The following is a 26,602-nucleotide window of genomic DNA, read 5'->3' as shown; positions in this document are numbered from 1 at the left end:
GAGCCCTCACCCAGGGGCCCCAGGTCCACAAATCATCCTATGCACCATGACACTTGGAAGGTAACCATTTCCTAGCAGAAAGAGGAACACATTAAAAATGCCTCCTCTTCCTGCCCAGTGGGGGTGACAGAGTTGCTATATCACTCTTGTGTGAAGGAGTATCAGGGGCTTGTCAAAGGGGTGGGGGAGGGGAGGAAGGCCTAAGAAATTCAGGAAGGAGGCACCGGCATAAGAGTGAGCTGCCCAGAAGTGCTGCAAAGTGAGTGAGGATGGGCACAGGCCCCTCTGAGCCCCAGTCCTCCTGCGGATGAACATCTAACTCCCTCCAAGAAGCATCTCAGCACCATTCTCTTCTTTGTTCCTACACGTTTTCTTTTTCTCCATCAGAAAATTATCACACAGGCTCATCTTCTCAGGAGCAAGAGTAAAGCAATGGGCAGAGGGTAAGCCAGCCCAGTGTGACCTCACACCCATGTCAGCTAGGATGTGGTGACTCCCACCACGAGACCTGAGGCCTGGGTCCTTGTCTTGGAAGAAGACGTGAACAGAGCCGCAGAAGGGGGCAGTAAGCGGAGGTTCCAGAGGGCAAGTGGGGGTTCTGATCAGGAAAAAAATAAGCGGAGACAATTACCCAGATTTGACCAGACACTCATGGGTCTTGAGGACATCCTTGAGAAATATAGTGCGCAGTGGTTCTCGGTCCTAGGGGGGAGACATGGAGAGATAGGTAAACGAGGCCGTCCCCATAACGCCACAGCCCAGACCAGCTAACTGATAGGCCTCTCTCATTGGAGATGGTTGGCTAAAAACAGGTTACAAGTAAGGCAAGGTCTCAAATGAATCAAGAGTGAAAAAAATCTACAAAGATGCTCTGTGGCTGTGACCACAGGACAGCTCGCTGCATAGAAGGAGGGAGGAAGTTTGGGCCACTGTAATAATGAGCACACAGGACAGATGGAGACAAGACAGAGGCATTTCAGGAGTCTGTGTGTGTGGCCACATCTCTGCGCGCACGCGCGCACAAACACACACACACACACACACACACACACACACACACACACACGGGTTTACCATGTTGCTCTTCAGAGGCCCAGAGCAACTACAAACCTGCTCACACTTGAAGTAGCAGATGCTGAAGTCATCAAGCGCAAAGAAGCGACGTTTCCAGCTCTTCCGCTGAAATGCAAAGTAGAGAGCAGACATTAGGAAGGGGTCCCAGCGTTCTGCAGGGGGTTCTAATTCTAAGCTCCCAGGACGCAGCCCTGGAAGCCCGGCTCCCATCAAGGCAATGCCTCTGACCTGTGGGTGAATGTTTGGTCCCAAGCCCCTCAGGATTTGGGCAGAGGCACAGAGGACTGCAGCTCCTCCCTCCAGATGACTCTCCCCGTCTACACCCACACCCACCAACTCAAGGAGTCACCAGAACCCGCTCCAGCCCCAGCGCTGACACTCACCACATTCCCCTGCTTCACACAGTAGCCGCTCTTAATGAAGGGGTGGCCAGTGGGCACACGGCAGCCCGTCGTGGGAATGTAACTCTGAGACCGTCGGAGGATGGCGTGGGACCCTGGCTCACTCCCTTCCTGCCCGTCCCCACCATTCTACAAGGAAACAGTGTCCGGGTTAGCACCTGCCCCTCCATCCTTATTCAGCTTACCACCACCCCAGCCCCCTCTGGCCAAGTATCTTGCCTCTTTGCCCACGATGAGGGTCAATGAACTAAACAAGAAAATAAAGATTTCCTTTGCTCCCATCAGGCACTGTACCAAGTGCTTTCATGGAATATCGCTTAGGGAGGGTAGGCAGGCCCAGGAGAGAGGGAAGGACAGATAAAGCAAATCAGAGGAGCAAAGAAGCCTCCCGGGCCTTCCTCAGCCCCTCGCCTCAGAGGGTTTACACGTACTCGTCCCAAACTGTGCCAGCCACACAGCTTCAAGCTTCAGTGGCCTCAGTTTCTGCACTGCCATTACTCACATCCACCCGGGGCCCGGCATTTTCTTGCCACTCCAATGTGGCTCCACCTCGCCCCATCCACCCTGCCCTCAGTACAGTCCGCTGTGCACCTGCACACCAGGGGCAATACACATCCCCACCACCCCTCGCGGCCCCAGGCCCAGCACCTGGTTGATGGGTGTGTGGACCACCACCCCTCCGATGATCTCTGTCTTGTAGGCCACCTGCGGCTTCTTCTCGAGGGCCGGAGGAACTGCTAGGCTTTTGAGAACTTCCGTCGTCAGAGGCAGGTTCCCAACTTTGGGTACCTGGGAAGAACGATGGCATTGCGGTCACCAGGGAACAGAAGCTTAGGAAAAGCGGGGAGTCAAAAGCAGGATGGAAAAGGGTGAGAAGAGCTAATGTGCTAAATTATAGCAAGACACCCCTCTCACCCCCAGGCCTTCCACTGATCCAGAGCTGAATATGAAGAACTCTGCCAGCAACTTCACACACACACACACACACACACACACACACACACACACAACAAATGTACTGAGCACCTACTGTGAGTCAACCCTTCCCTGGCGAAAGACTAAAGATAAAACAGCAAATTTACACACAAGTCCTGCCCTCATGGCACGTATGTGCTAGTAGGGGAGACGGACAACAACTGCAGAGCAAAACAATCAGAATAACTACAAATGTTGGCAAGTGCCATGAAAAATATACATAGGAGCTGTGCTAGACAGCAGCAGAAGAATTGCTAGAAATGGAGGGGTCAGTGGGGGTCTCCAGAGGAAGGATGTGCAAACAGTAACCTGGAGGGGGAGAAGGAACCAGAAATATGAAGACAGAAGAAAGCATGCCAGGGGACAGGTAACGTACATGTGGTATATGATACAGAATTAAGGAGCATGAGCTTTGCAGCCCACAGGCCAGGTATAAGCCCTGATCTGTCACTGACTGACCCAGTGACCTTTGGCAAGTCACCGAATCCCTCTGGACCTACACGGTCCCCTGTGTGAAATGGGAAGCAAAATCACATTTATGTCGTAGAGTTGCTGTGGTTATCAAATGACAGCTGTGGTTATCAAATATACAGTTAAAAACTTTAGAAACACAAATAACAGCACAAAAGTATTATAAATCATTTTAATGAACATTTCACAAATGGAGCTAACAGTACAAACTCGGCCCTTTCTGAAGTGTGAGCCATGTCTGTCCCTGGCCACGCCGATCCAGCAATCACGGCATGTTCATGGTTAGTTTGAGACCACAGGCCCCGTATTACAAACTGGCCCAAAGGCAGACGTTGCCCAAACTGTGTTTTTTGTTTGCCCTACACAGTACATGTTTCAATCTACACTTAAAACTTGGGATACTGCCCGGCCAGCATAGCTCAGTCAGTGGTTGAGCATCGACCTATGAACCAGGAGGTCACGGTTTGATTCCTGGTCAGGGCACATGCCCTGGTTGTGGGCTCGATCCCCAGTGTGGGGTGTGCAGGAGGCAGCCGATCAATGATTCTCTCTCATCATTGATGTTCCTCTCTCTCTCCCTCTCCCTTCCTCTCTGAAATCAATAAAAATATATTTAAATCATAAAAAAACACACAGAAATTCTCATTTAAAAAACAAGAAGGAAAAAAAAACTTGGGCACTGCACATAAAAATCCAGATTTCCAGCCCCATCGCAGCTCACTCTTTAGAGGGGGAGTACATTCGTCAGTTTGCCTTATCCTACCACCCCCACACCGGAGCCTCATGGCACTATCCTCACTTAGGTTGTTTTTCGTCCTCCCTGTCCACTTCCTCCCTGTCACTTATACAAGAGTTTGCAAACTCTGAAAAAATATTTCATTTGTAAGAGACAAAGAGAGGCCCAGAATACTCAAGTCATTTGGCCAAAGCCATGACTAATAACTAACCAGAGAGCAGACCCTGACTCCCAGCTGGTGTGGTGTCCACAGCATCACAGAGCCTCTCATTCACGAGAACTCAGCGCCATGCGTGGCTCTGCCAGGAAAGGAACTGCAGGCCGAGTGAGAAAACCTAACATCCTCTTCCTCTTCTCCACAGCCTAGGGAGTCAGAAAGACCCAGACCCTTCAAGAGCTCTCAGTTCAGGGGGACCAAGGGCCACTCCATCTGGTGTCCATTCATAGGAGGAAGACCGCTGTGATTACACGGGGGACCCAGAAAGATGAGAGCCCTCTTTCTTGCCTGCAAACTCCGCTTACTGAGGCAAGGGTGACCTCTGCCCACCCACAAACCCACCCTGTCGTTTCCTCTGGCCGTCGAGAGAGAACAGTCTCCATTCAATGCCAAGCCATGAGCTAAACTCTTTCTGCATTCTCCCTAATCTTGAGCAATCCTATCAAGTAGGCATTAGGGTCATTATTTCCTCCGTTGTATAGATGAGGTAAACAAAAGCTCATTAAAATGAAGTAATTTGCTCGAGGACTGCCTGATTCTCCAGTGTTAAATACACCTACCTATTTACCTACCTACCACCCTTTCTAATTTTCTCCGAGTTCTGCTATTGTGAGATAAAATCACCATAGAACAGCAGAAATTCTCCCCAAATGACCCATAGGAATTCCTGAAACTCAGCAAAGGAATAGCGACACAGGCTTTGAGCTCGCAGTGGCCGGGAAAAGCCTCAGAGAAGCTCGGCCATTGTGTTGCCTCTCAGAACCTTGTCATCCACCCAGAGAAAGGCTGGTAGTCAGTGCGCTGCCCCTGCAGCCTGTGCTGCTTCCGACCAGCCTTTCCAAAACCGTTACTCTCCTGAAGGTTCTGACTCAGTCTGTGAAGGACAAACTCAACGAAAACTATGCTCCGAGCTTGAAAACAAGGTCATCCTTTTGGTCTGTCCATGGCCCAGCAGCCAATTTAAAGGTGTGCCCTCTGCCATCCACCTGCGGTGTGTTCTCTGAGGCTGCAGATCCACATGGATCTCATGCGCACTGTGTAATGAGACTTGCAAGGACTCATCTTTCTTCTCACCAGGCTCAGCTAGACTGCTGCGAGGGACAACCCCACAGGGGTGTGGGGGTCGGGGACTGTGCTTCACTTTGTATAGATGAGGTAAACAAAAGCTCATTAAAATGAAGTAATTTGCCCAAGGACTGCCTGACTTGCACAACTCACTTTTCAACCCTTTATAGAAATGTAGCGAGTTCAATAATGTCCCCCCATAACGTGACCTTATTTGAAAATAGGGTCTCTGCACGTGGAATTACATTAAGATGAGGTCATATGGTTTAGGGTGGGCCCTAAGTTCTATGACTGATGTTCTCATAAGAACAGGGGCGGTCACACAGACACACAGCCATACAGTGATGGAGGCAGAAATGGAATGACGCAGCTACAAGGCAGGGGACAACACCAAGGGCTGCCGGGAGCCACCAGATGCTGGAAGAGGCAAGGACTCTCCCCTAGAGCCTTCAGAGGGAGCAGAGCCCTGCTAACATCTTGACTTTGAACTTCCAGCCTCCAGAACTGGGAGAGAATACATTTTGCTTGTTGTAAGCCACTCAGTTTGTTGCAGTAGCCATAGAAAAAAATACAGAAATGCTAATACTCTGAGAGAACCCAATTCTTTAAATACCACATGCTGACTGTTTTCTTCAATCATAAGGACTTAATGACCTTAGCCTAATATGAACAATGATCTGTGGGCAGAAACCCTGGATCTATCCTGGCTCCAGAACCTTAGGCAACCCTCTTTGATCTCTAGGCATTTCCATTTCCTCCTTTATAAGTGGGGATAATAACACTTGCCCTTCCTACTTAAGGTTTTTACAAGGCAAGAACGAAACCATGTAGGTAAAAGTGGTGAGTAAGCTAACCTATTTAACTCTGCTGCTCGTTTTTAATATTTTTATAAACTCCTAGGTCCTGGGAGCCAGAGGGCCCTAGGGCTTGAATCCCAGCTTTACCACTTACTAACTTCTAGACTTTGGGCAAGACCTTGATTTCCATTTTCCTTATAGAAAAAAAATGACATAAAACCACCCCTTTCACAAGAGTAATGTGGGGGGTGAACATATGACACGTGTGAAGGTTTAGCTCAATACCCTTTCATCTCTGCATTCCCCCCAAGTGCCTGATGCCTCACTTTGCACATAAGGTGCCTTAAAATAAATATGCATGTCACCCATAAGGTGCCCCAGCCCCACATTTACCCCTCATCCTAACCTCGCTAAGGAAGGACACACAATAGAAGATGATGCAAAGTGGAGAAAGGAGTCAACACTTCCAGAACATGAAAAGATTAGGAGGACGTAGAGAACCCGTCCTCTTCCTTCTCTCCCACATGCTCTTTGGAGGAGGCGTGAAGAGATGTACTAACATAACAAGGAAAGTGGGGGGGGGGGGTCCCGGAGACTGTGGAAACCCCGAGGACAGACTGACATGGACTTGCAGCCTCTGGGTGCCACTTTGCTCTTCCCACTCCCGGAACCTGTAACCCCTGCTCCATGAGACCAGGAAAGAGCAGGGGTCCAAGCTGCTTAGAGCCACTCTGTGCTCCAAGCATGAAACAGAGGGGAAGAGGTTCCCTGCTGCTTTGCACTGGGTAGCCCTGCTCACCCGGTACGGACAGAGGAGGAAACCCAGGAGGACACTGAACGAGGATAAAGTACTAGACAGTGAAAGAAACACCGAACTGTGGAAGACGCGGAAGGTGAAGACCCCAACAGGGATGAAGAAAACCTTTACCTAACAGCACTCAAGAGCCACGTACACAGCCTATGGGTAAGCAGACCCATGGGTTAGCAGCAATCCCCTCCCTTTTGCTCTCTTTGCACGGGTTTACCAAAGTTCCTCAGAATAGCAAACTTAACAAGCAAAACTGCTTCAATGACTGAACTGTACTCTGCAGGTCCAACATCACAAGTGCTGGACAGGTGCAGATTTCTCTTGTTAATTCACGGGAGCCCTGATGAATCTGGAGAAAGATCTGCCCCAGCACATAATGGTTATTATTGGGAGTCACTGGAATGCAAGCATTTCCAACTGTAGGATACAGAAAATCAAACTTTTCAGCATACAAATCATGCTTATTATGCCACAAGTCTGTCTAGATTGGTTAAAGGTCTAGTTGTTTTTTTTTTCCAAAAGATAGTTTTCCATCTCCTCCTTCCAACCCTGCTCCCTTTCTTTTTCTAAAGGAGAAGAAAGGAGTTCTTTATTCATCAAGTCAAGTACTGGTTGGCCAGTCAGTGCATGAATTCAGTGATGCTTTTAAACTAAATGCTTAGGCAGGACAGATTGGTGGATGGCCTCAAGGGATTCCCCCAGGTCACCTCTTAAAGTAAGAAGTGCATTCCCTCAAGTCAGGACAAAGTTCTGACTTCCCTCCTCATATGCTTTCCCCTTCCCTCTATTTCTCACTGTCAGCAATGCATTTTCCAATCCCACCACCTTCTGAATCAGCATTACCCAAAACACAACTGACCAGGAGCCCTTCCAGGAAGCACACAGCAGATGCTCCATAAACTTCCCCTTGAACTTGATTCAAACCCAGACTCTGTGCAACTTGTGGTCAACCAAGGTGTAAGAAGAGGTAGGGGAACTGGGTCTAGAACGAACTTCTGGGAAAGCCCCTGCTACCACTGGAATTGTTCCCCACCCAAACAGGCCACATGCCAGGAAGAGGCACGGACCCCTGCAGAAAGGAGAAGCAATCATACGTACAGTGATTTTGCTGGCTTGGTTCAGAGCTTCAACCCAGTCCTTCAGATCTTTCTGGTCATTGGCTTGAAGAAAATACCTCTGAGAGAGGGCATTGATGACTGCAGAAGTCGTGGGGAAGAAGGGAGAAAAATCCAGGTCAGAACACATGCAACACCAAGACTCCACAAAACTAGGGTGCTTGAAGTAGCAGGGTGGAGGATCCCCACAAAGCAGAGGAAGACTTTCCCCATGTGGGAAAAAACCTGCATGAATATTTGGGAAACAGCAGGCTGCAATGCGCTCTCTTTAAAAGTGTGGATTATCACCCAGCCAGTGTGGCTCAGTGGTTGAGCACCAACCCATGAACCAGGAGTTCGTCGTTCCCTTCCCGGTCAGGGCACATGCCTGAGTTGCAGGCTCAGTCCCTAGGGGGTGTGCAGGAGGCAGCTGATTGATAGTTCTCACTCATCTCTCTCACAACCTCTTCCTTCTCTCTGAAATCAATGAAAACATTTTTTTAAGTGTGGATTACTCCACTGGCCACAAGAATGACACCTGACATTAACAACAACCTTAACATGCTCTTATGCAGTGATGAGGTTGCTAGTCTGCCATCAACAAGACACACGCTCAAACTGCTTTTTAGAGGTGCCAACAGATTTACATTCATGATGACACATTTATAATTTTGGCCACAGGGCCCCTGTTTCCACTGGCACAACTTGCCTGGGTTAGCAGTACTGTCTGTGGTTGGAAAAGGGAATAAAGCTTGCCTGAAATCAAATCATCAAATCTGTGTCCTTGACCTCATTTTCAACCTGTTCTTTCCTCTGAGCCCTCCATTAGGGTCAACAATTTACTTCTGGGTTCATAATTTTTTAAAATAGATCTGTTGACCACAACATCGGAGAGAGTCATTTTCAAGCTTAGCCATGATATTGAAAACTACTGGAAGAATCAGAGCATCGAAGACGCTTGAACCAACCTGAAGTTGGGAGAGAGGACAACTCAAGGGACCACTTCATTCTCCTAGCATTAAAAAGCCTGAACTATTTAAGGGGTGAAAATCATGGGACACAGAATTCATTATCTCATTCATTCATTCAACACCTACTACGTGCCAGAACCACTCTACATGCTGAGGATTCAGCAATGACAAAGCAGAGGAATACCCCTCCTTCATGAGCTTACATTCAGAATCACGCTAGATATATGACAGAATATCTGCTAGCTCAGAAACTATCTGTTAGCATTTGCTTGTAGCACTTAGTACAGTACTGAGAACATAGTGGGCGCCAAATAAATACTGATGATTCAGTGACTTGAGGCCTCAATGGATTGGCTCTGCTTCCTGTGTCACCCCAACACTGTCACTCTTTGGGCAATACTAAGTGAGACCCCCAACAGAATACTCCTTTTCTATTATCCCCCCAGCATTCCAAAGTCTCCACCTTTCCTGAGCACACCACTACTGAGCTCTGAATTGAGGGTTCCTAGAAACTTCTAGTAGATACCTTGCACCTCGCCCTGTGGAGCCAGGAAAACTTGCAACGCCATTGAACATCTGTTTTAGGTGACTGATAACTTGGTGGTGAGACCCAGGAAAGCAGTATCACTTGAGAGCCAGGAAACATCGCTGTGACTGAAGTCACTCACACACACAGGGTGTAAGTCAAAGGTGATCACCAGACCATCTCCATGCCAAAGAGGAAGTTGCTGTAGGAGTGTTCAAAAAACCCATCTTCTGGCTCAGTACTTACCAAAGCAAAATGGAGTCTTTGGTTTCTGCTTTGGGGTGGCTATGCTCACCTATATCAAATAAAAAAATAGAAGAAACATAACTATGTTTCTAACAATATTTATAAAGCATTTTCCCCCAATTTTCTGCTAAAACATTTCTTAACCAAATATATATGCGAACACTTTAAAAATAATAAATACGTGGAAACCCTGTACTCACTATCCAGATTAAGAAATAGGACATTATCAGCCCCATTTCTCAGAAGTCCTTTGTGTGTCCCTCCCTGATAGAGTTCCATTCCCACCCCTCAGAGATAACCACTATCTTGATGTCTGTGTTCATCTTTATTTTTGCAAAAACACTCTTAATAGCCATTGACTCCTGACAAAATTCTCTTTGGACCACAAAACCTATACTGGCCCCACTCACACTAGCAAGATGCTACTCCTCTCTCAACCACCATGCCCCCTGCCTAAACAGTTCTCCAAATTGAAGGTGGTATTGCCACAAACACATGGATTTCAATTAGCGCTCCCAGAAAGATGAGGCAGCTGGTCACTCACTGCATCTGGACACACTAATAGATTTCCTCTCTATCTACCCCAACTGCTTAACCATGAAAGCACACACTTCTACATGTCCCAAGAGGGGCCAATGGAATCAAAGAGAATAACTATGTATTTAAGAAAAGGGCATAAGAAAGCAGAAATATTTCTATACCTCTTGTTGTTTGATTTCATCTTGCTTTTGCAATCCTACCCCTGGCATGTATGTTCCTGCGTTTGTGTCTATATGAACCCACCTCACTGAGCTTCAAATACACTGAACGAATAAAGGAAAGCAGCTCATATTCCATCCAATGCCCACAAAGATTAGGTGACTACCCTTGATGGAGGATGGACCTCCCTGAAGCAGGCCTCCATCCTGTACCTGCGTTTTCCAAGGGGCCAGCCACCTTCCCCCAGGAACTATTCCCATGTTGTCATAATCCACCTGTGGACACCATTCCTTCATCCCCTTTCCAGCAAGGACATTCTCCTATTTGTTCGCACAGAGGGGCTCCAGGAGTGGTTCTTGCTTTAACAGAAGGTATGAAGCCAGAAGCTAAGGAAAAATCTCAAGTCAAAATTAAGGTCTCACAGTTGCTAAGGGTCAGATAATGACTGACCCACCCCTCTGTCTGGATTCTCTCTGTTGGCTCTAAGTTCTTTCTATAAACCTGCCCAGATTCCTTAACAACCAAAATTAACCCTGCCCCCAATACTTAATATGGGAAGTGAGGTAGCAGCCTATCAAAGGAAAGACAGGCAGTACAGCCTCAGCTCTGGTGCCAGAGGACCACGGCTCAAATCTCAGCTGCAGAACAAGGTCGTGGAGCTCCGGTGCAGCTCTGCCCCAGGGCCCAGGGTAACCCTGCCCTACAAAGTGGCTCCAGGAGCAGGGGAAGGAAGAAGCAGCCACCTACACAGAAATCTGTCAGTGACTCATTTTCTTGCTCTGTCCCTCAGCATCTGTGCTCCTGAGGGTCCTCGTGCCCATAAGCGCCTTTGTGTCCTACCCGTGGTTCCTGTGTAACCCTGACCCCCGTAGAACTGCCTTGGCTATCCCAACTGGAAGAACCCATCATCTCACGGCATCCCTTCTACTTTCGGCTTTGTGATGGCAGGAGTCTCCAGCTTATTCAGAGACTCCTGCTCCCAGAAACTGCCATTTGTCATTGACTAGACAGAGCATCACTAATGGACACTTTTCACCCTGCCTGAATGACAAATGGTCCACTTCGACCACAATTTATTGCCAACCTATACTGGGAAAGTGCTACCCATGTGCTCATTATGGGAACTGATGCTTTCATTTGTTTGTTTTTATACTAGTATGTTCTCCAGTGTTCAGTCAGGGGTATGCACGCACATCTATAATTTGCGTCATGCCTCATGGCTTACCACAGGGTTATTTGGTAAAGCAGCTCCTTGCTGCATTAACAAGTCATCAGTTCTAGTTCTGCCTGATGGGCTGTTAAGCAAGGGTAAGAACCTCAATGTCTCTGATCATCTTCCTGATTAGCAAAACCAGAGTGAAATTAGTGGTCCCCTTCTTATGGTCACAGGATGGCAAAACGAGGAAAATGAAATTATATCTACCTGTACTGTGCCCCTCAGAGAGAAGGGCCAAGATGGGAGGGTCTCATTTACTATGGACAGGCCTCCCCCTGACATTCTGGTGACTGTGGAAGCAGAATCCATGGTCCCTGGGAATATATCTCCGTTCCCCACACCCCCAGATGTTGGTGATCAGGCCGGGCTGTGCAGCATCTCTCAGACATGGTGAAGGAGCCGAAGATCCTGAAGAAGTGTGGTTGACAGGCTGACTAGAGAAGGCAGCCAAGTGCAACCTTCTGCATGGCCCAAATGGCCTCAATTGAGTACCTGCACAACTGTGGTTGACTGGTGGGATCCTGGGTTATGCAAGCAGTGAGAGGAGTCAGGGATGTGAGGGGGGCATGAGCACAGGTCACCAGGAGAGTGACGCAGATGAGCCTGCTCCACAGTGACACAGACTCTCGGGAACTTGTTCTTATCAGATTAAACACAGACCACAGGATCAGCCAGCTCATCGGCGGCAGCGCTCTGCTAGCCAGCCGCACCCTGCCTGTCCTTGGCCGGAAGTGGAGCTGGGGCCCCTCAGGCACAGCAGCAGCTGCAGAACAAGGTCTTGGAGCTCCGGTGCAGCTCTGCCCCAGGGCCCAGGGTAACCCTGCCCTACAAGGTGGCTCCAGGAGTAGGGGAAGGGAAGAAGCAGCCACCTACACAGAATGATTGGAGGGGCTCTAAGATGGGATCTCTGAACCAGTCAGGGGTTCAATGAGCCCTGAAATTACAGGCAAAATTTTGGTGTGTACACCCATACATACTTTACCTGGAAAATGAGTCCACACTTTTCACATCAGACTCTCCAAAGGATCCACGACCCACCCAAAAGTTAGGAATGAGGACCCCATGAAGAAAGATTCATATGATGTTAAGGAATATGAACTTTCTCTATGCTGAAATGGATTCCCCATGGTCCAATGAGGGCCCAAATTTTATAAATAATAAGAGTCCAGCGGCCATCTGCTGACAGTAGTCTTTATTCAGGGAAGAACCCCAGACTGAGCTCTTGGCTTCCTGCTCTTTGCCCTGCTTACTTAAGCTATCTGAGGCAAATATTATAAGAGAGTTCCTGGTTTTGTCTTTGGACCAACAGACTGAGACCTGCCCCATCCAATCCAAACTATACAATTATACCCTCATTTGCATTTAAAATGACCAATCATAACTGCTCCGTAACAACCAATCAGGATACTACCTAATGCCTATGAATTGAGACCGCATGATTTGCACCAATCAAAAACATACAATTTGGATGCCTCATTTACATAAAACAGATCTAATTGGGAACCTGGTGGGGAACTTTCTCTATACAAGATGGCACACTTAGTTTCTGCCAGAAGCTGCATCTCCCCAGCTTGCAGACCATTCACCTGAATGAAGTCTCTCCATTTTCTAATATTCTTTTGGGGAATTTTTGTTGACAGGAACCACTATTCTAGAAAGGTCTTCCTTATAGTTACTGAGGGCAAGGCCCTGACAAAACAGGACACAAGCTGGGGCCAGGGCAGTGGGGCTGGCTGTGTAGAAGGGCCAAAGGCCAGCATCAATTATTTTCTTGTTTGCCCAAGAACTGGTTCTGCTGCCACTGATGCCCTGAATGACATCAAGTCAAGAACTTTCATCTCTGTTGGCCTCTCTGAAGGACCCCATTTTCCCAACACTGGCCCTCAAGAAAGAAATACTGAAGAGCATCCCTGAACAGCAGCTACACATACACCACAAGGCAGGCTGACACTGTGGATAAACCCTCCACTCTGGCCCTGGCTGGTATGGCTCAGTGGATAGAGTGTCAGCCTACAGACTGAAGGTCCCAGGTTCAATTCCAGTCAAGGGCACATGCCCGGGTTGTGGGCTCCATCCCCAGTAGGGGGTGTGCAGGAAGCAGCCGTCAATGATTCTCTCTCATCATTGATGTTTCTATCTCTCTCGCCCTCTCCCTTACTCTCTGAAATCAATAAAAATATATTAAAACAAAAACAAAAAACCCTCCACTCTGGGAGGGAATACCTAGGGGTTAATACAAAATAACCTGGAAGGCTGAATGTGATGCTGGTACCTCGCCTTAAGGTTTTTCGGGGAAACTCCTGCATTCTGGCACGGGATCAGGCAGGAGTTAAAGGCCCTCAGCTCTGTGTAACCTGACCCAGGGCAGCTGTGGGTTTTGTAAAAGGCCCAAGCAGCCCTGTCTCTCCCAGGAAGGGCTAAAAGGCAGATCCATCCTTTCTAAATGAGGCCACCTCCAAAGCTGAGAATTCTAAAAACCCTCATCTGAGCCACATTTATAAATTATGATTCAGCAAGAGACTGTAGTCACTCCTCTCCCATAAAAAATCTTCCCAAACCCTCTCAAACAGGCAGGTTTTGGGGTTTCATGAATACTGAACTCTCTTTCTCTGAAACGCCTAGAGCAACATCTAGCAAGTCTGGACAAGAGAGGGGTGGCCCAAGCTGCTGTCCTGCCTGTCCAGAGGCAGCCGCATTTCTTACCACAGACATGCACAAAGCTGAGCTTTCACAGGCCCTTCCCTCTGCCCCCAGGTCATTATCTCCTCTCTCTCAAGGCTCAGACTCTGCAATGCAGACTCGGCCTCTGCCCCCAGCTGTTTCTGCCAGACTCTCCTGCAGCCCCGGCAGCCGCCACTCACCTCCCCACAGGCTGAGAGGGAGGGCTGAACCCAAGGGCTCCCAAAGCTTGTGACAAAAAGGAGCCAGGAGCCGTTCAGATTATGGCCCCCTCACCCCATCTCAACCCCCTGAGGGTGGGAGAACCTGGACAAGGAAGCAGAGGTCCCCAGAGGCCTGAAGTGAGGAGTGCGTGGGGAGAGCAGGACTTCCGGGGCCTTAGTACTGGCTGGGTGCCACCTGGCTCTCCTCACTGGACAAAGAGTTCCTCTTTCTGGTGAGGCTCTAAATCCCTGACCTTTTTTATCACTGCTGCTTCATGGGTCAGCCTTGGGGCCTTCTCCAGGGAGGGGCCGCTAAAAGAAGCTGAATTCAGCAGCTACATATGGGCATCATCAACCAGCTCCCTCCGCCAAGCCCTTCCACGTGTCTCAGCACCAAAGAGGGGCTGCTTCACCCTCTCTGCACAAACTAGACCAGGGGTGGCCTGTCAGCCCACCTGCCAGACTCTACAGCAGTTACCTGGCGGCTACATGGCTTCCCGGTACCCCTGAGTTCCTTCTCCGGGTATCTTAGCTTTCCCTCTGAGGTATCCTGTCCAGGTGATTGATAAAAGTCCAGTGCAGTCCCCACTCTTTCTGAGCTGCTCCTGCTTAGTTACACCCTCTGGGAGGATCCTTTACAGTCACTGGGGGTTTTGTTGTTGTTTTTGTGTTCCTCCTTGTCCCAATTACAAAAAGGGTCATGTCCCACTCCTACCCCCACCACCGATACCTCCTTTGCTGGAGCTGAGTGCAGCGCGGACTGATGTGTCCCAGGAGGAAGGGGCTGCAAGGCCCCCCTCCAAGAAGCTGCTGACCACACTCCGCCCACTCCCGGTCAGCAGCAGGGCTTCCACAGGCAGTGCTGGTGAAGGGGGAGCTGCCCATGCAACACCCCCAAATGTTAACACCCGAAGGATAGGACACTGCCTCTTGTTTAGATACTAAACCTACTTACAGAATATGAATTCCCAGAGCTCCAGGCCAACATTACCTTCGAGATGTAGGTCAGCTGCAAAGATCCAACAGCTCCTGCCCCAATTGCCAGGTTCTGAAACAAAATATGTTTTTCATTTTAAGAAGGATGCTACGTGCGGCCATGGAAACAGCACTAAGAGGCAGGAGACCACGCTTCCAGTTCTGTTTATGCCACTTACTGGCTTTGCAACCTTGAGCAAGTCACTTACCCATTCTGAGGCTCCCTTTCCTCCCCTGCAAAACAGTGGTCATTCTTGCCACTATATGTGTGCATTAATGTTACCCAGAGCTAACGTATTACAGAGAGGTGGTAAAAGTGTGGGCTCCACCATTTGACCACGAGGAAGTTCCACTAATCTTCAGTTTTCCCTTCTGATAACAGTGCTTACCTCACAAGGCAGTTGTAAGACTGAGTAAGTAAACTTAAGAGCACTTGGCCTATAGCTACTATATTTTTCTGCCCTGACTAATCTGATCCCCTTGTTGGCTTGATCCTGTTTTATGCCACTTCAAAGTCTTCTCGTAATAAGTCGGGTACAGATTCACACAATACAGAAATAAAAAGTACAGCTGGTCAGTCTATTTCACAGGGCCGTTAATGTCCACACACTATAAAACACGAAGTCAACAGACTATTCAAACAGCAAGAAATTCACAGGCACCTTGTGTGGCAATATTTAACTTGGCAATTGCTTTGGCTTTCTAATTTCTCCATTGTCAGAAATGAAGCAATGATACAGGGATGGCAGTGTAGCAAAGAGACGGCTAAGACTTCACACTTGTGGAGTTCCTAATCTGTAACTTGGAAAATGCCCTCCCCCATGAGCCTGAGAACCTGTCCATAACCTCTTAAACCGTTTCCATAAACCTCAAAGAATAACCTTGAAGCCCCCATTACCTGGGTCATGGCAAAGTAATAAACACAGGTGGCTCTTGGATAATGGGAATTTAGTAATTTCCTAAAGGGTTAACAGTGAAATGACCTGTCATTCCGGGAGATGGCCCTTAAGAAATAGGCCCTTAGATAAGAGGGAAGAGTCCTTCTAGGCCCAATTATCTAAATTAACAAACATCATTTGAAGCAATTGTAATGTGAAATATCCTATTACGAGAAAATGGAGGGAATCACACCATGCTAAAAGGATCCTTAGAGCCTTAGGATTTTAGAGTAAGAAATCTAAAAAGAATTTCTTCCCCCACTCCCTTTTGTAAATAAGACCGTAAGTCTCAAAGCTGCCTTTCAGTAACCAAAATAGCATTTCAACTATGGGTGATCTGATTGACTCATTATTTTCAATTATACAGTGACTGCATTTTGTTTTATTTTTTAGGAAAGAGAGAGGCCTTACAGCCCCTAAATCAGAGTCCAAACGGAACCCCAGCACCCAGCTGACTACCCCAGAGGGGAACATAAACCACTCCAGGCAGACACTCAGCTCCCTGGGGAGTGAGGTGTCCAAAAGCAAGCCCAGGTCTGCATGGCCTCCAGAGCCACATGGAGCCACAGGCCTCTGCTGGACGCTGAGCACCTCCTCCACCCCCAGCCCCACATCTTGTTCCTGAGAAAAGTGACTCGTGAGGGAAGGGCTTTGTCCAAGGCAACATAATTGGTGGCACAGCCTGAACCACAGTGCAGGTCTCCTGACTTCACCCCGATGCCCTTATAGAAGCAACACTATAATTTTAAAAAGCCTGAGCTGTTGGAATCCTAGCTTTAGGACATTAGTGCACGGGACTGTATGCAATAATAAGCCCGGCTGCATAGCTTGTTGGGAGAGTGACGTGAAAATACATAGAGAGCTGAGCCATGGTGGTTCCTATCTCTGACCCGCATGCTAATTACAAGATGCAGATGCCAAGTCTCAGGGCTGGTCTTGCACAACTCAGTCTTCTGGCTCCACACCACAACCCAAAGGCCTCCAGGGCCCTATCTTGAATTATGAGTGATGAAGTAGGTTTGGGAGAACCATTCGGACACTAACCCAAGCGTAATGACAGATAGGAGCCGATCAGATTGCAACTACTTCATCCTCTCCACCCTCCACAGTTGCTCCACCCTCAGTCCTGTGCTCCAGAGAGAAAGAGACAGCAGTTCTCCAGGCCCAGTTACCCTGGGGTGTCCTCACCCCCTTCACCCACAGCCCACCTACTGTCTGCAGAAGGCTCACGTGTACCTCCTCTCCACCAGGAGAAGCCAGGAAAACATGACAAACGTCTGCAAAAGCAGTTTCCCCCCACTGCCCTCGCCTCCCAGAGGGAAATGAGTGACAGGAGAAAACAGCCCCAGGATCACAGGCTTGATCCAGAGCGACAGCTCAGTGTCCACTCTAATTACTGGACCTAGGAGATCAATGGTGACAGTGCGCTGCCAGTGCGGCAGCCCCAGGCAGACACTTCTTGCTCAGGGAAGATTGTGCCAACATGCCAAGTTGTGAGGGCCTCAGCAGCCAGATGTCAGGGTAGGACCAGCAGGAAACAGCACCTGGGGAAGGGCAGGGTGTCGGGGACCAGCAAGCTGCCCCTCCCGGCTACAGCCCCGTCTGCTCTAGGGAAACAGCATCTTCTTGAAGCCTGCTCCGCTGACCACAGCCTGCCCTGGCCTCACCTCTCACTGAGTTCACGTACACCAACCCTTCTCCAACTTTGCTGCACATCAGAACCTCTGGGGGAGCTTATTTGAAAAGGCCCAGGCTCCAGCCTCACCCAAAAAACACTGAATCAGAAGCAAGCAGAATGTGGGCAGAACACGCACATTTTTTTTTAATGCTCCCAAGTGATCCCTTAATAGGCCCAAGTTTGAGAACAACTAGTCTACATGACATTGTTGGAAGCCGCCCATTGCCTTCACTAGCAGAGAGGTGTGGACAAGGAACCCGGAAGGCTGGTCAACCTTGAAGCTCTGAAAGGTCAGAGCCAAGCACCCACTGTCTAGTTGAGGCAATGGTAGCTAAAGCAACTTCCACCTTTTACTTCTATGTAAATCCTTGCTGATGGGCTATCATTGGAATTGCCTGCCTAAGGGCTATGGGTGTATCCCACAATCTGAATAAAAGGGATAGCAAGGCCAAAGCTGGGTGGAGTCATTCCTCTTGAGCTGGGCTCCCGCCTGGCCCCCAATATTTCCAAATTAATATTTTCTAGTCTCTTTCATTTGTGTGCGGCCTCCTCCAGAGCCCGAACCCTGAACCTGAACCCTGAACCACACGGGACGTGGGGGGGACACTCACATAACATAATCTAGTCCTGAATTCTGTATTGGAGGATATTTTTCTGTGAGTTTGTCTCTTCTTATTAGATTTCAAGCAAGTGAGAACATAAGTACAATCTTATTCCTCTACACAGCTGACTCGTCGATTTTTAAATGAAAACGCTATCTGTGTGGTGGTTTAGTTCCCAAACCAGTCCACAAACGCCCGCTGCCCTCATGGAGGACTGGAAGACGACGCTGCTTCTACTGCCATGGGCAAACAATGTTTCTTTGGGAAGATTTGCTCATGTTTAGAACTTGGGTATCACGTGACTTTGCAGTTCCCATGACCTGGAGCAGGTCTCTTGTGGGACAGGAACTGAGTAGAGGGAGACATGAAGGTCTGAGTCCCAACTAAAAAGGGGTCAAGGACTTAGGAAGAGGAGGCGAGGAATGGGCCAGGAAGAGGGGCAGGAAGCATCTAAGATGAGAGCACCTGAGCAGATGAGGAGTGGAGACAGAGGCTGGAGGGAGGGCTGTTATGTGAGTCACTTGGGCAGATTTTTAAACAAACTAACATTCAAGCTTCATCCCCAGGGTTTTAACTGGTCTGGGGTAGGGCCCGGGCACCTGTATGTTTTTAAATCCCGGGGGATTCCTCTGTGCCACGAGGCTTGAGGACCACTGGTGCAGACAACAGTTGGTCCTGCTGGCTCTGCACTGGAGACACAGCAGTAGGTGAGAGGAAGGGCCACGCCCAGCCACAGCCCACAGAGTGGCTCTGGCTGCAGCAGCAGCAATAAACAGGGACATGGAAGAGCAAGGCAGGGCAGTGAGCAGGAAGAGAAAAGGGATTCCAGCTGTATGCACAGCTGGCAGCAACTGTGTCAGGAGCAACCTATACACCTCTGGGACTTGTAAGTTTTCTGGAACAATGTAGGGCACAAGGCAGGTTCCTGTTAAATGAAGGCTTTATGAAGACACTGCTGTCTTGCTTTTTGCTCAAATGTTCTGTCACCAAGGACCTCAGAGGAACTCCAACTCTCCATGAGTGGAAAGCATAGGGTTGTTTCTTTTCCATCACTGAGCAAGGAGCTGAAGGGCCCACACCTCCCATGACATACCTCCCAGGGTAAGCCTTTTTTCTAGACGCAACATTATTTCTTGTTGAAATAGAAAAATTGTCCCTTCTTCTAGTGAAAGTAACAAGAAGCACAGAAATGACCATTAGATCTAACTATACATTCATAAATTCACAGAATGTCAGCACTAGAAGGTTCTGTTGATGCCTCATCATTCACCACGTGAGACTTCCTCAAGGAGCAGAGAGAAGACAGAGCTCGTTGCTCCCAACACCAATCTGCTTGCTGCTTTGACAATGCACAGCTTGAGAAAGGAGGAAAGGGACAGATTTATATTTAGAGTATATTATGCACCAGGCCTGCTGGTACGTACTTTTGCACGTTGTCACTTAACCCCAACAATCCCATTTTACAGATGAGGAAACTAAGGATTGAGCAGGTGAAGCAACTTGCCCAAGGTGACAGAGGTCCTGAGTAGTCAGGCCAGTGATGGAACTCAACCCTTCCTGATTCTCAAATCCCATGCACTTTCCTTTTACCACGCCACCTCCCATGAGACAATCCTTCAAATGTACAAGGACCTGCTCATTATCTAAGAGTTGATTATCAATGAAAGGTAAATACAAGAGCAGGACCAGCAGGGTTACACCAAAAGAGACTCTGTAGAGTTGCCCAAGCTGGGCAGGGCAGGAACTAGTCAAACTGGCTCTTAGGTGCCAAACTCTAGAAGACTAGGAATTCAGAATGTGGAAAGGGGGAGGAGAGTTGCCTGTGCCCTCTTACCTTCTCTTCTGTCCCTCCAGGGTTCCTAGCAGACAGCAAGGAACACAGCAGGCAGTCACACTAGCTTGTTAGTCAACTAGTGGGAAAAGGGGGAAGAGAATACATGTGGAAACCCCACAGCTGAGGCATGAGCCAGCATGACTGCCCATGGGCTGAAACCACAACTCAAACCACCAAAAGATGAGGCCAGACACTGACTCTCAGAAAAGGACTTGCCTAAGAAGAGCAGCATGATGGGAATGGAGGGGAGGGCACAATTCCCACTGCCCCACAATCCACAGTCCTCACCAAAGGAAACTAAGCGAGCTGTCCCCAGGCATGAAGTGGGCCGTGTAGTGGCTTCACCTGCCACTCCGGTATCAAACACATCTCCCCTCTACCCTGTAGCTCCATTTCCTGATACTAATTGGAAGAAAGGCAACATGTCCATGGCTACTCTCTCCATTCTCCAGTTCAAAAGATGTATTTAATATTTCTCTTCAAGGGAAGTCAATTCTTTGTCATAAACTGTTGTGTTGGTGTAATGCTCCCATTCTATCATCTGGACGTCTCTTTCTTGTTGACATGCACCCAGTACCGGCTCTAGCCAGGATGGACTTCATGATGTGCAAAGTCTCTCAGCCACTATATTCCTAGCTCTTTTATTTCCTCTTCCAATCCTGGTGACAGTGACTTAAAGACATGGCATTCTTGTATATAAATAGATACCTAAAATATTTTAAAATAGATGTATAAAAAGATATAGTAAAAACAAATGCAGAAGGTTAAAATCTAAAGCAAAATGTAACAAATAACCATAGATGAATTTTAAGAAAACTTATAATAGTCATCACTGTTGTTTTGCATTAATAAAACCTCTGCTAACTTTCATAGCGTCTATCTCTTTAGCTGCTTGGACTCCAATACTAAGTAGTGCTAACTAGTAACGTGATTGCCCAAAAGTGCTTTTTAGTTTATACTTCTTTTTAATTTAGTTTGTACTTCTTTTTACTTTAGGCAAAGTACACCTTGTTATAAAGACAGAATTATTTTGCCCTGGCCAGTGGGACTCAGTTGGTTGGACATCGTCCCATGCACCAAAAGGTTGCTGGTTTGATTCCTGGTCAGGGCACATGCTCAAGTTATGAGCTGGATCCCCTATAGGGAGTGAGTAGAAAGCAGCCAATTGATGTGTTTGCTGTTTTCATGTTCACATCGATGTTTCTCTCTCTCTCCCTTTCCTTTCCTCTCTCTCTAAAAGTCAAAAAAAATTTTAAATGACAAGAATTGTTTTAAAAATAAGATTACCATAGAAAACACATAAAACAAAATTACACGTACAGTATTTTATGTTAACTCTCAAAAAGTCCACACATAATTTTAATTCTTAAAATGTTAATTTAATAATAATTCACCCTGAGCAGATTTGCATTTATTTATTTATTTATTTAATTTATTTATTTTCATTTGCATTTTAGCCAAAGTACAGATCTGTCGCTTGAAATCTTCTTTTGGGATTATTTTTTTTCCCCAAGGAATTCTGTGTTCTTACTCTAACAAAATAATAGACAAAAGCATGCCAGAAATTCTACTTAACCCTTGAAATCATGTGTCACATAGATAGCTAATATACCAATTACACAAAATCCATGAATTAAAAACACTTTGCCCATACACTTGTTGAAGATCTGAGAGTTAGCACAATGCTTATATATGCAGCGAGTATCTGTGGACAGACACACATGGAAGTGGTAATACTGCCTCTGGCCAGAGGAACTAGCACCTGGGGAACAGGAGTGGGAGGAAGGAAGCCGTCACTGTGTCAGCGTTGCCACATTTCAGATTTGGTGCCATGTGCATCGATTGGCCAGTTTTTAAAAAAGTTATCTCACTGGTTCTTGGCATTTTGACAGGTGAAGCATATTAGACAAAAATCTTTTAAATGTTATTGGATTTCAGCCAAATTTTGCTCAAGAAGGTTTCTGATATAGAAAACCTTGTGCAATTTTTAAAATGCACACACACTATTTTTGCCTAGACTTTAAGACAAAAACTATTGTCCATTATACATTACATATTAAGATAATTTCCTACCGCTCCTCCATATGCTTTCTACCAAAATGCAGCCAAATATTCACAGCTAAAGCTCTTTGCCCCTTTCAATGGAAAAACTGCTTTCAGCTTATATAAAATAAAATAAAATAAAATAAAATAAAATAAAATAAAATAAATAAAATAAAATAAAATAAAGGGTTTTATTGAGGCCTTATAGATACCAGGAGAAATTCAGAGATGCAATCTTTTTGGATATTACAGGTATTTTGAAAAGTAAAAGCATCTGAGCATTTTTTGGTCAAAGAGAGAAAAGACATTTTACAGAGTAAATTTGACAAGAACAACAATCTAGTGCAATACTGTTTTCATGCTCCTGTTTCTCCTTTGTTCAGGGCTGTATAATTTAGTCGTGCAATTACTTAGCCAAGCGGGCATTAGACTTTGGAACGTAAGCGTTGCTGTGCAACTAAAACATGCTTAGTTACTCTGTAGGTCATGGTAATAAAGGAGAAAAGCCTTATTAAGGAATGTCATCCCCTCTGGCATGATAGGGACCAACATTAAATTAAAATTAAGTGCTGTTGCCATCATATTATAGAAATGCTTTAAGGAAAATCCAGCTGTTTGTTTCTATTCAAGAATCATTTGCGTGCCTGATATTGTCAGCATATTGATTTTTAAATGCATTAGCCAAATCAGTGGCCTTAATCAATAATATTGAAACTTTCCATTTATAGCTAATGGAAACTTTCCTTTTTAGCTAATGGGTTTCATCCTAGATCAGTCCGGTGTCATCAGTGCCTGTATTAAAAAACCTCGCTTCCTTGCCTTACTACATCAAAACTAAATTCTGGCCGGCGTACAAGGATCTACATGGACCACACAGGCTGCCCCCTAACATGCATGACTCCTCCCTGGAGCAGACACTGTCGCTGGTCTCCTGTTTCCATGTGTTGCTGTGCTTGCAATGGCCGGCACCTGCAGCTCTACTTCGGAAGGCTGCCGTTGGGCCATGGGAGCCGTTCGCCCACATTTGTAGAGCCAGAACCAGCGACGGTCCAGCGGGGCATACGGAAGCTCAGTGCTCTTGGGACAACCCTTAGGCCTCACTATCAGCCCTCCTGCAGCACTAGGCTAAGGCCTCCCCCACCCTCTGCGGACTTCTCCTGAGCTCACGCCTTCGTCTGGCTTCCTCCCCTTCCGTGTCCTGCTCCCAGCACACTTGACAGTCTCAGTCTGTCTCCTTAATAAAGAACCTGCCACAAACCCACATCTAGGGAACCAGACTTTAAACACCCTCGAACCAGGCGGGCTCACCCTCCCTCCTTGGTGCTGCCTCTGCCCCAAACTGAGAACATCCTCCTCTACCCATCCCTTCCGGGTGCATAACCACCAAATTGTAAATGCAAATACCCCAAAACCTGTAAAGTGCTCTACGAATGTGAATCACTTGTAGCAATCACTTTCAGACTTGGATTTAGTGCTACCCTTCCATACAGGGATGCCCTGCAGCTCTCTCCCTGCCACATTTTCATTTAGTCATCTAGCTCCCCAGCTACAGTGTAAGATCCATGAAGGCGAAGACTCTGTCCTGTTCCCTGCTGAGGCCTCAGCATTTGATGGTGTCTGGCACACAGGGAACATGTAGCAACTACGTGCTAAATGGTGTTACTGAACTCAAGGATCTTACTCTATTCTCAGCCCTCCAGGACATAAAGGGCCAAAAGCCATGTTAAGGACCATATTGAGGGCCCTTGGTCCAGGGAGGATAAATGACTTGCGTAAGTACAAAATAGCTTAGTGGCTGAGCCAGGATTTGATCATTGATCTCTTACCTCCCAGGCCTGAAAACAGTCCATCTAAGACTCCACCTCCAGGTCCTCCTCTTGCCCAGATGGGCAGCAGGGAATACTGCAACCCCCTTCTCCTTCAACCAAAATACTGGCATCTGGGTGCTTCAACTTCATGATATGCTATCTCTATATATAAAAGGCTAATACGCAAAGCATCCCCTTGGGAGTTCGATCACTCCCTATGACCTGCGCTGACCACCAGGGGGTGGTGCGGAACAAAGGAAGGCCCTGGCTGGCAGCTGGCAGCTGGGGAAGGAAGGCCCCAGCCGGCCGGCTGGCAGCCAGAAGGCCCTGATTGGCCCTGATCGCCAGCCAGGCCTAGGAACCTTATCTGTGCACGAATTTCATGCACTGGGCCTCTAGTCCTATTATAAAAATGGACTCAGCTTTTCCGCACTTTAGTTTTATGTATATTGTCTTCATCTCCCCAACTGAACCTGAAGCTTCTCTGTGGCAAATACCTCACTGAGCTCCCAACCACCTCGTCTACAGGACCTTGCCCAGGCTGAGCACAAACATCAGCAGGAGGAAGGAAGCAGACAAGGGTGAAGAGTGCAGACACTCGAGTCAGACAGACCTGACTTTGCACCTACCACCTGTGCAACTTTCAGCAGTCGCCAGACTTTTCTGCACCTTGCAGAATACTGTCAGAGTGTTGATAGTCCCTGAGTCCCAGGATTATTGTGAGGACTTGATGACATGATACATGCAACGTATGTAACCAAGACTCAGTAAGTATAACCTTCAGTGAGTAATAACAGTAGGAACAGTGGTAGTAAAAACTGGCTCCATAAACACCACGTGGCTTAAACAGGCAAAGATCAGAGACCTGGGTTCGGAAAACCGCCCACTTATTAATGTTTATTAAATAACTAAGATATTATATCAGGTGTTTCCTTTTCCCTATACAAGTAAGATGGTCAATGACTGAAGGGAGTTCCCAATGTCTCTCTTCACAGGGACAGAACAAAACCCTCCAGTTTGCTCTTGAGACCAGCTCCAGTCCCTCTTCTCCTGACTCCCGACACTCTACAGAACTTCCACTTGGTGTAGGCCATGTCCCAACCACAGGAGAATGGTGTGGGGCACTCTGCATTTCATAAAGGCCTCCCTCTGACCCCCTTTACCTGGCCCTCTTTAGTTCATTCATCCATTCATTCAATGAGCACACATTCATCAAATGCTGGACACTATGGATCAAAAGCTAAGCCAGATGAGCCCCCTGCCATCTAGGAGCTCCCAGCCCCAAGAGTCCTCTCTGGCTTCTATCTCTTAATCAGAGACTACTTCTGAAAGCTCTCCTTCCTCCCAGGTAAGAATAAGATGACTGCCTCACTATCAGCACTGACAGCAGGGGAACTGGAGTCAGACTGCCAGGTTAGAATCCTGGCCCTGCCTCTTTCTTATTATGTAACCATGGGCAAATCTCTTCCCCTCTCTGCCTCACCCACCTCCCCTTAAGAATGGGGACAGTAATACCTACCAATTAGACTCTTGTCAGAATGAAATGAAAACCCAATGAAGTCTTTAGAACAGTGCTTGGCACATAGTAGTAACTATTCACTAACACTATTCTTCAACTTACAAAAATATCCACTCTCAAGTCTAGAATGGCTGTTTGGCCATTAACACAACAAAGAGCTAAGCCAACAACTAAAGAAGTAAAATGTTCTGAAATATTGCTGTGTCACAGCTAGACTCTCCTTTTTTAGGCATGTGCCAAGCCAGCTGAAATTTCTGCCTCCAGGGAAAATGTAAAGAATCTCCAACAGGGGCTTTTATTTGGTAACTCAAGCTCAAAGAAGGCTCTAGCACAAAGAGCATCCTGAGAGCTCCAATGGCAGGGAAGCACAGGAGGCTGCCCTGGGCAGGGTGCGACCTGCACAGAGGCTGACCCCAGACACCCCAGGAAGAAGCCCAAGGCCCAGCATCCAAGGTTACTGCAGGTTCTGGAACCAAGGAACAGTCATACTAGAAGGCAGGAAAGAGCAAGAGAAATCTTGACAACTGGCAACATTTGAGATTGGAAATGGTGACACTGTGGTCTTGGGTAACATGTCACTGACAGCAAGACTCAGTCTGTGTGCCCTAGCCAGTTTGACTCAGTGGATAGAGCACTGGCCTGCGGACTGAAGGGTCCCAGGTTTGATTCCGGTCAAGGGCACATGCCTGGGTTGCGGGCTTGATCCCCAGTAGGGGGCGTGCAGGAGGCAGATCAATGATTCTCATTGTTGATGTTTCTATCTCTCACTTCCTCTCTGAAATCAATAAAAATATACTTTTACATAAGTAAATAAATAAAGGACTCAGTCTGTGGCCCAGAGTATGAAGGAGGGTCCAACTCTCAGGGGAGGTAGCTGGCAACAGCTAGGCAGAATTCCCCACGCAAGTGAATTTGCATTAAGAACAGTCCTAGTAGAAAGCATAGCACTAAGCAGCTGAATCAGGATAGAAATACATTTGAGTTACCTGAACTAACATGGCAGGTACATGGGAGAAGGTATGCAAAG

The 26,602-nt window shown here is 47.4% G+C and overlaps 1 protein-coding gene across 4 annotated transcripts in view; it reads right to left on the bottom strand.

Moving 5' to 3' along the window:
* PLEKHA2 (pleckstrin homology domain containing A2) overlaps positions 1-26,602 on the bottom strand; it is a 58,024-nt gene that overhangs the window by 18,204 nt on the left and 13,218 nt on the right. For 3 of the 4 annotated variants that reach the window (XM_080658619.1, XM_080658621.1, XM_080658620.1), the window contains exons 3-9: positions 15,170-15,226; positions 9,382-9,430; positions 7,643-7,740; positions 2,124-2,264; positions 1,458-1,604; positions 1,111-1,179; positions 632-702 (exon numbers count right to left, since the gene is read on the bottom strand). In XM_080658619.1, coding sequence (XP_080514745.1) covers positions 632-702; positions 1,111-1,179; positions 1,458-1,604; positions 2,124-2,264; positions 7,643-7,740; positions 9,382-9,430; positions 15,170-15,226 — 632 coding nt within the window. Of the gene's footprint in view, positions 1-631; positions 703-1,110; positions 1,180-1,457; positions 1,605-2,123; positions 2,265-7,642; positions 7,741-9,135; positions 9,229-9,381; positions 9,431-15,169; positions 15,227-26,602 lie in introns of those variants that run through there. The other variant, XM_080658622.1, reaches the window with a different exon arrangement.

This window comes from Plecotus auritus (assembly GCF_963455305.1).
Source record: "Plecotus auritus genome assembly, chromosome: 3".
NCBI lineage: Eukaryota > Metazoa > Chordata > Mammalia > Chiroptera > Vespertilionidae > Plecotus > Plecotus auritus.
The sequence above is the reverse complement of the archived record's forward strand: the minus strand, read 5'-3'. Positions and strand labels throughout refer to the sequence as shown.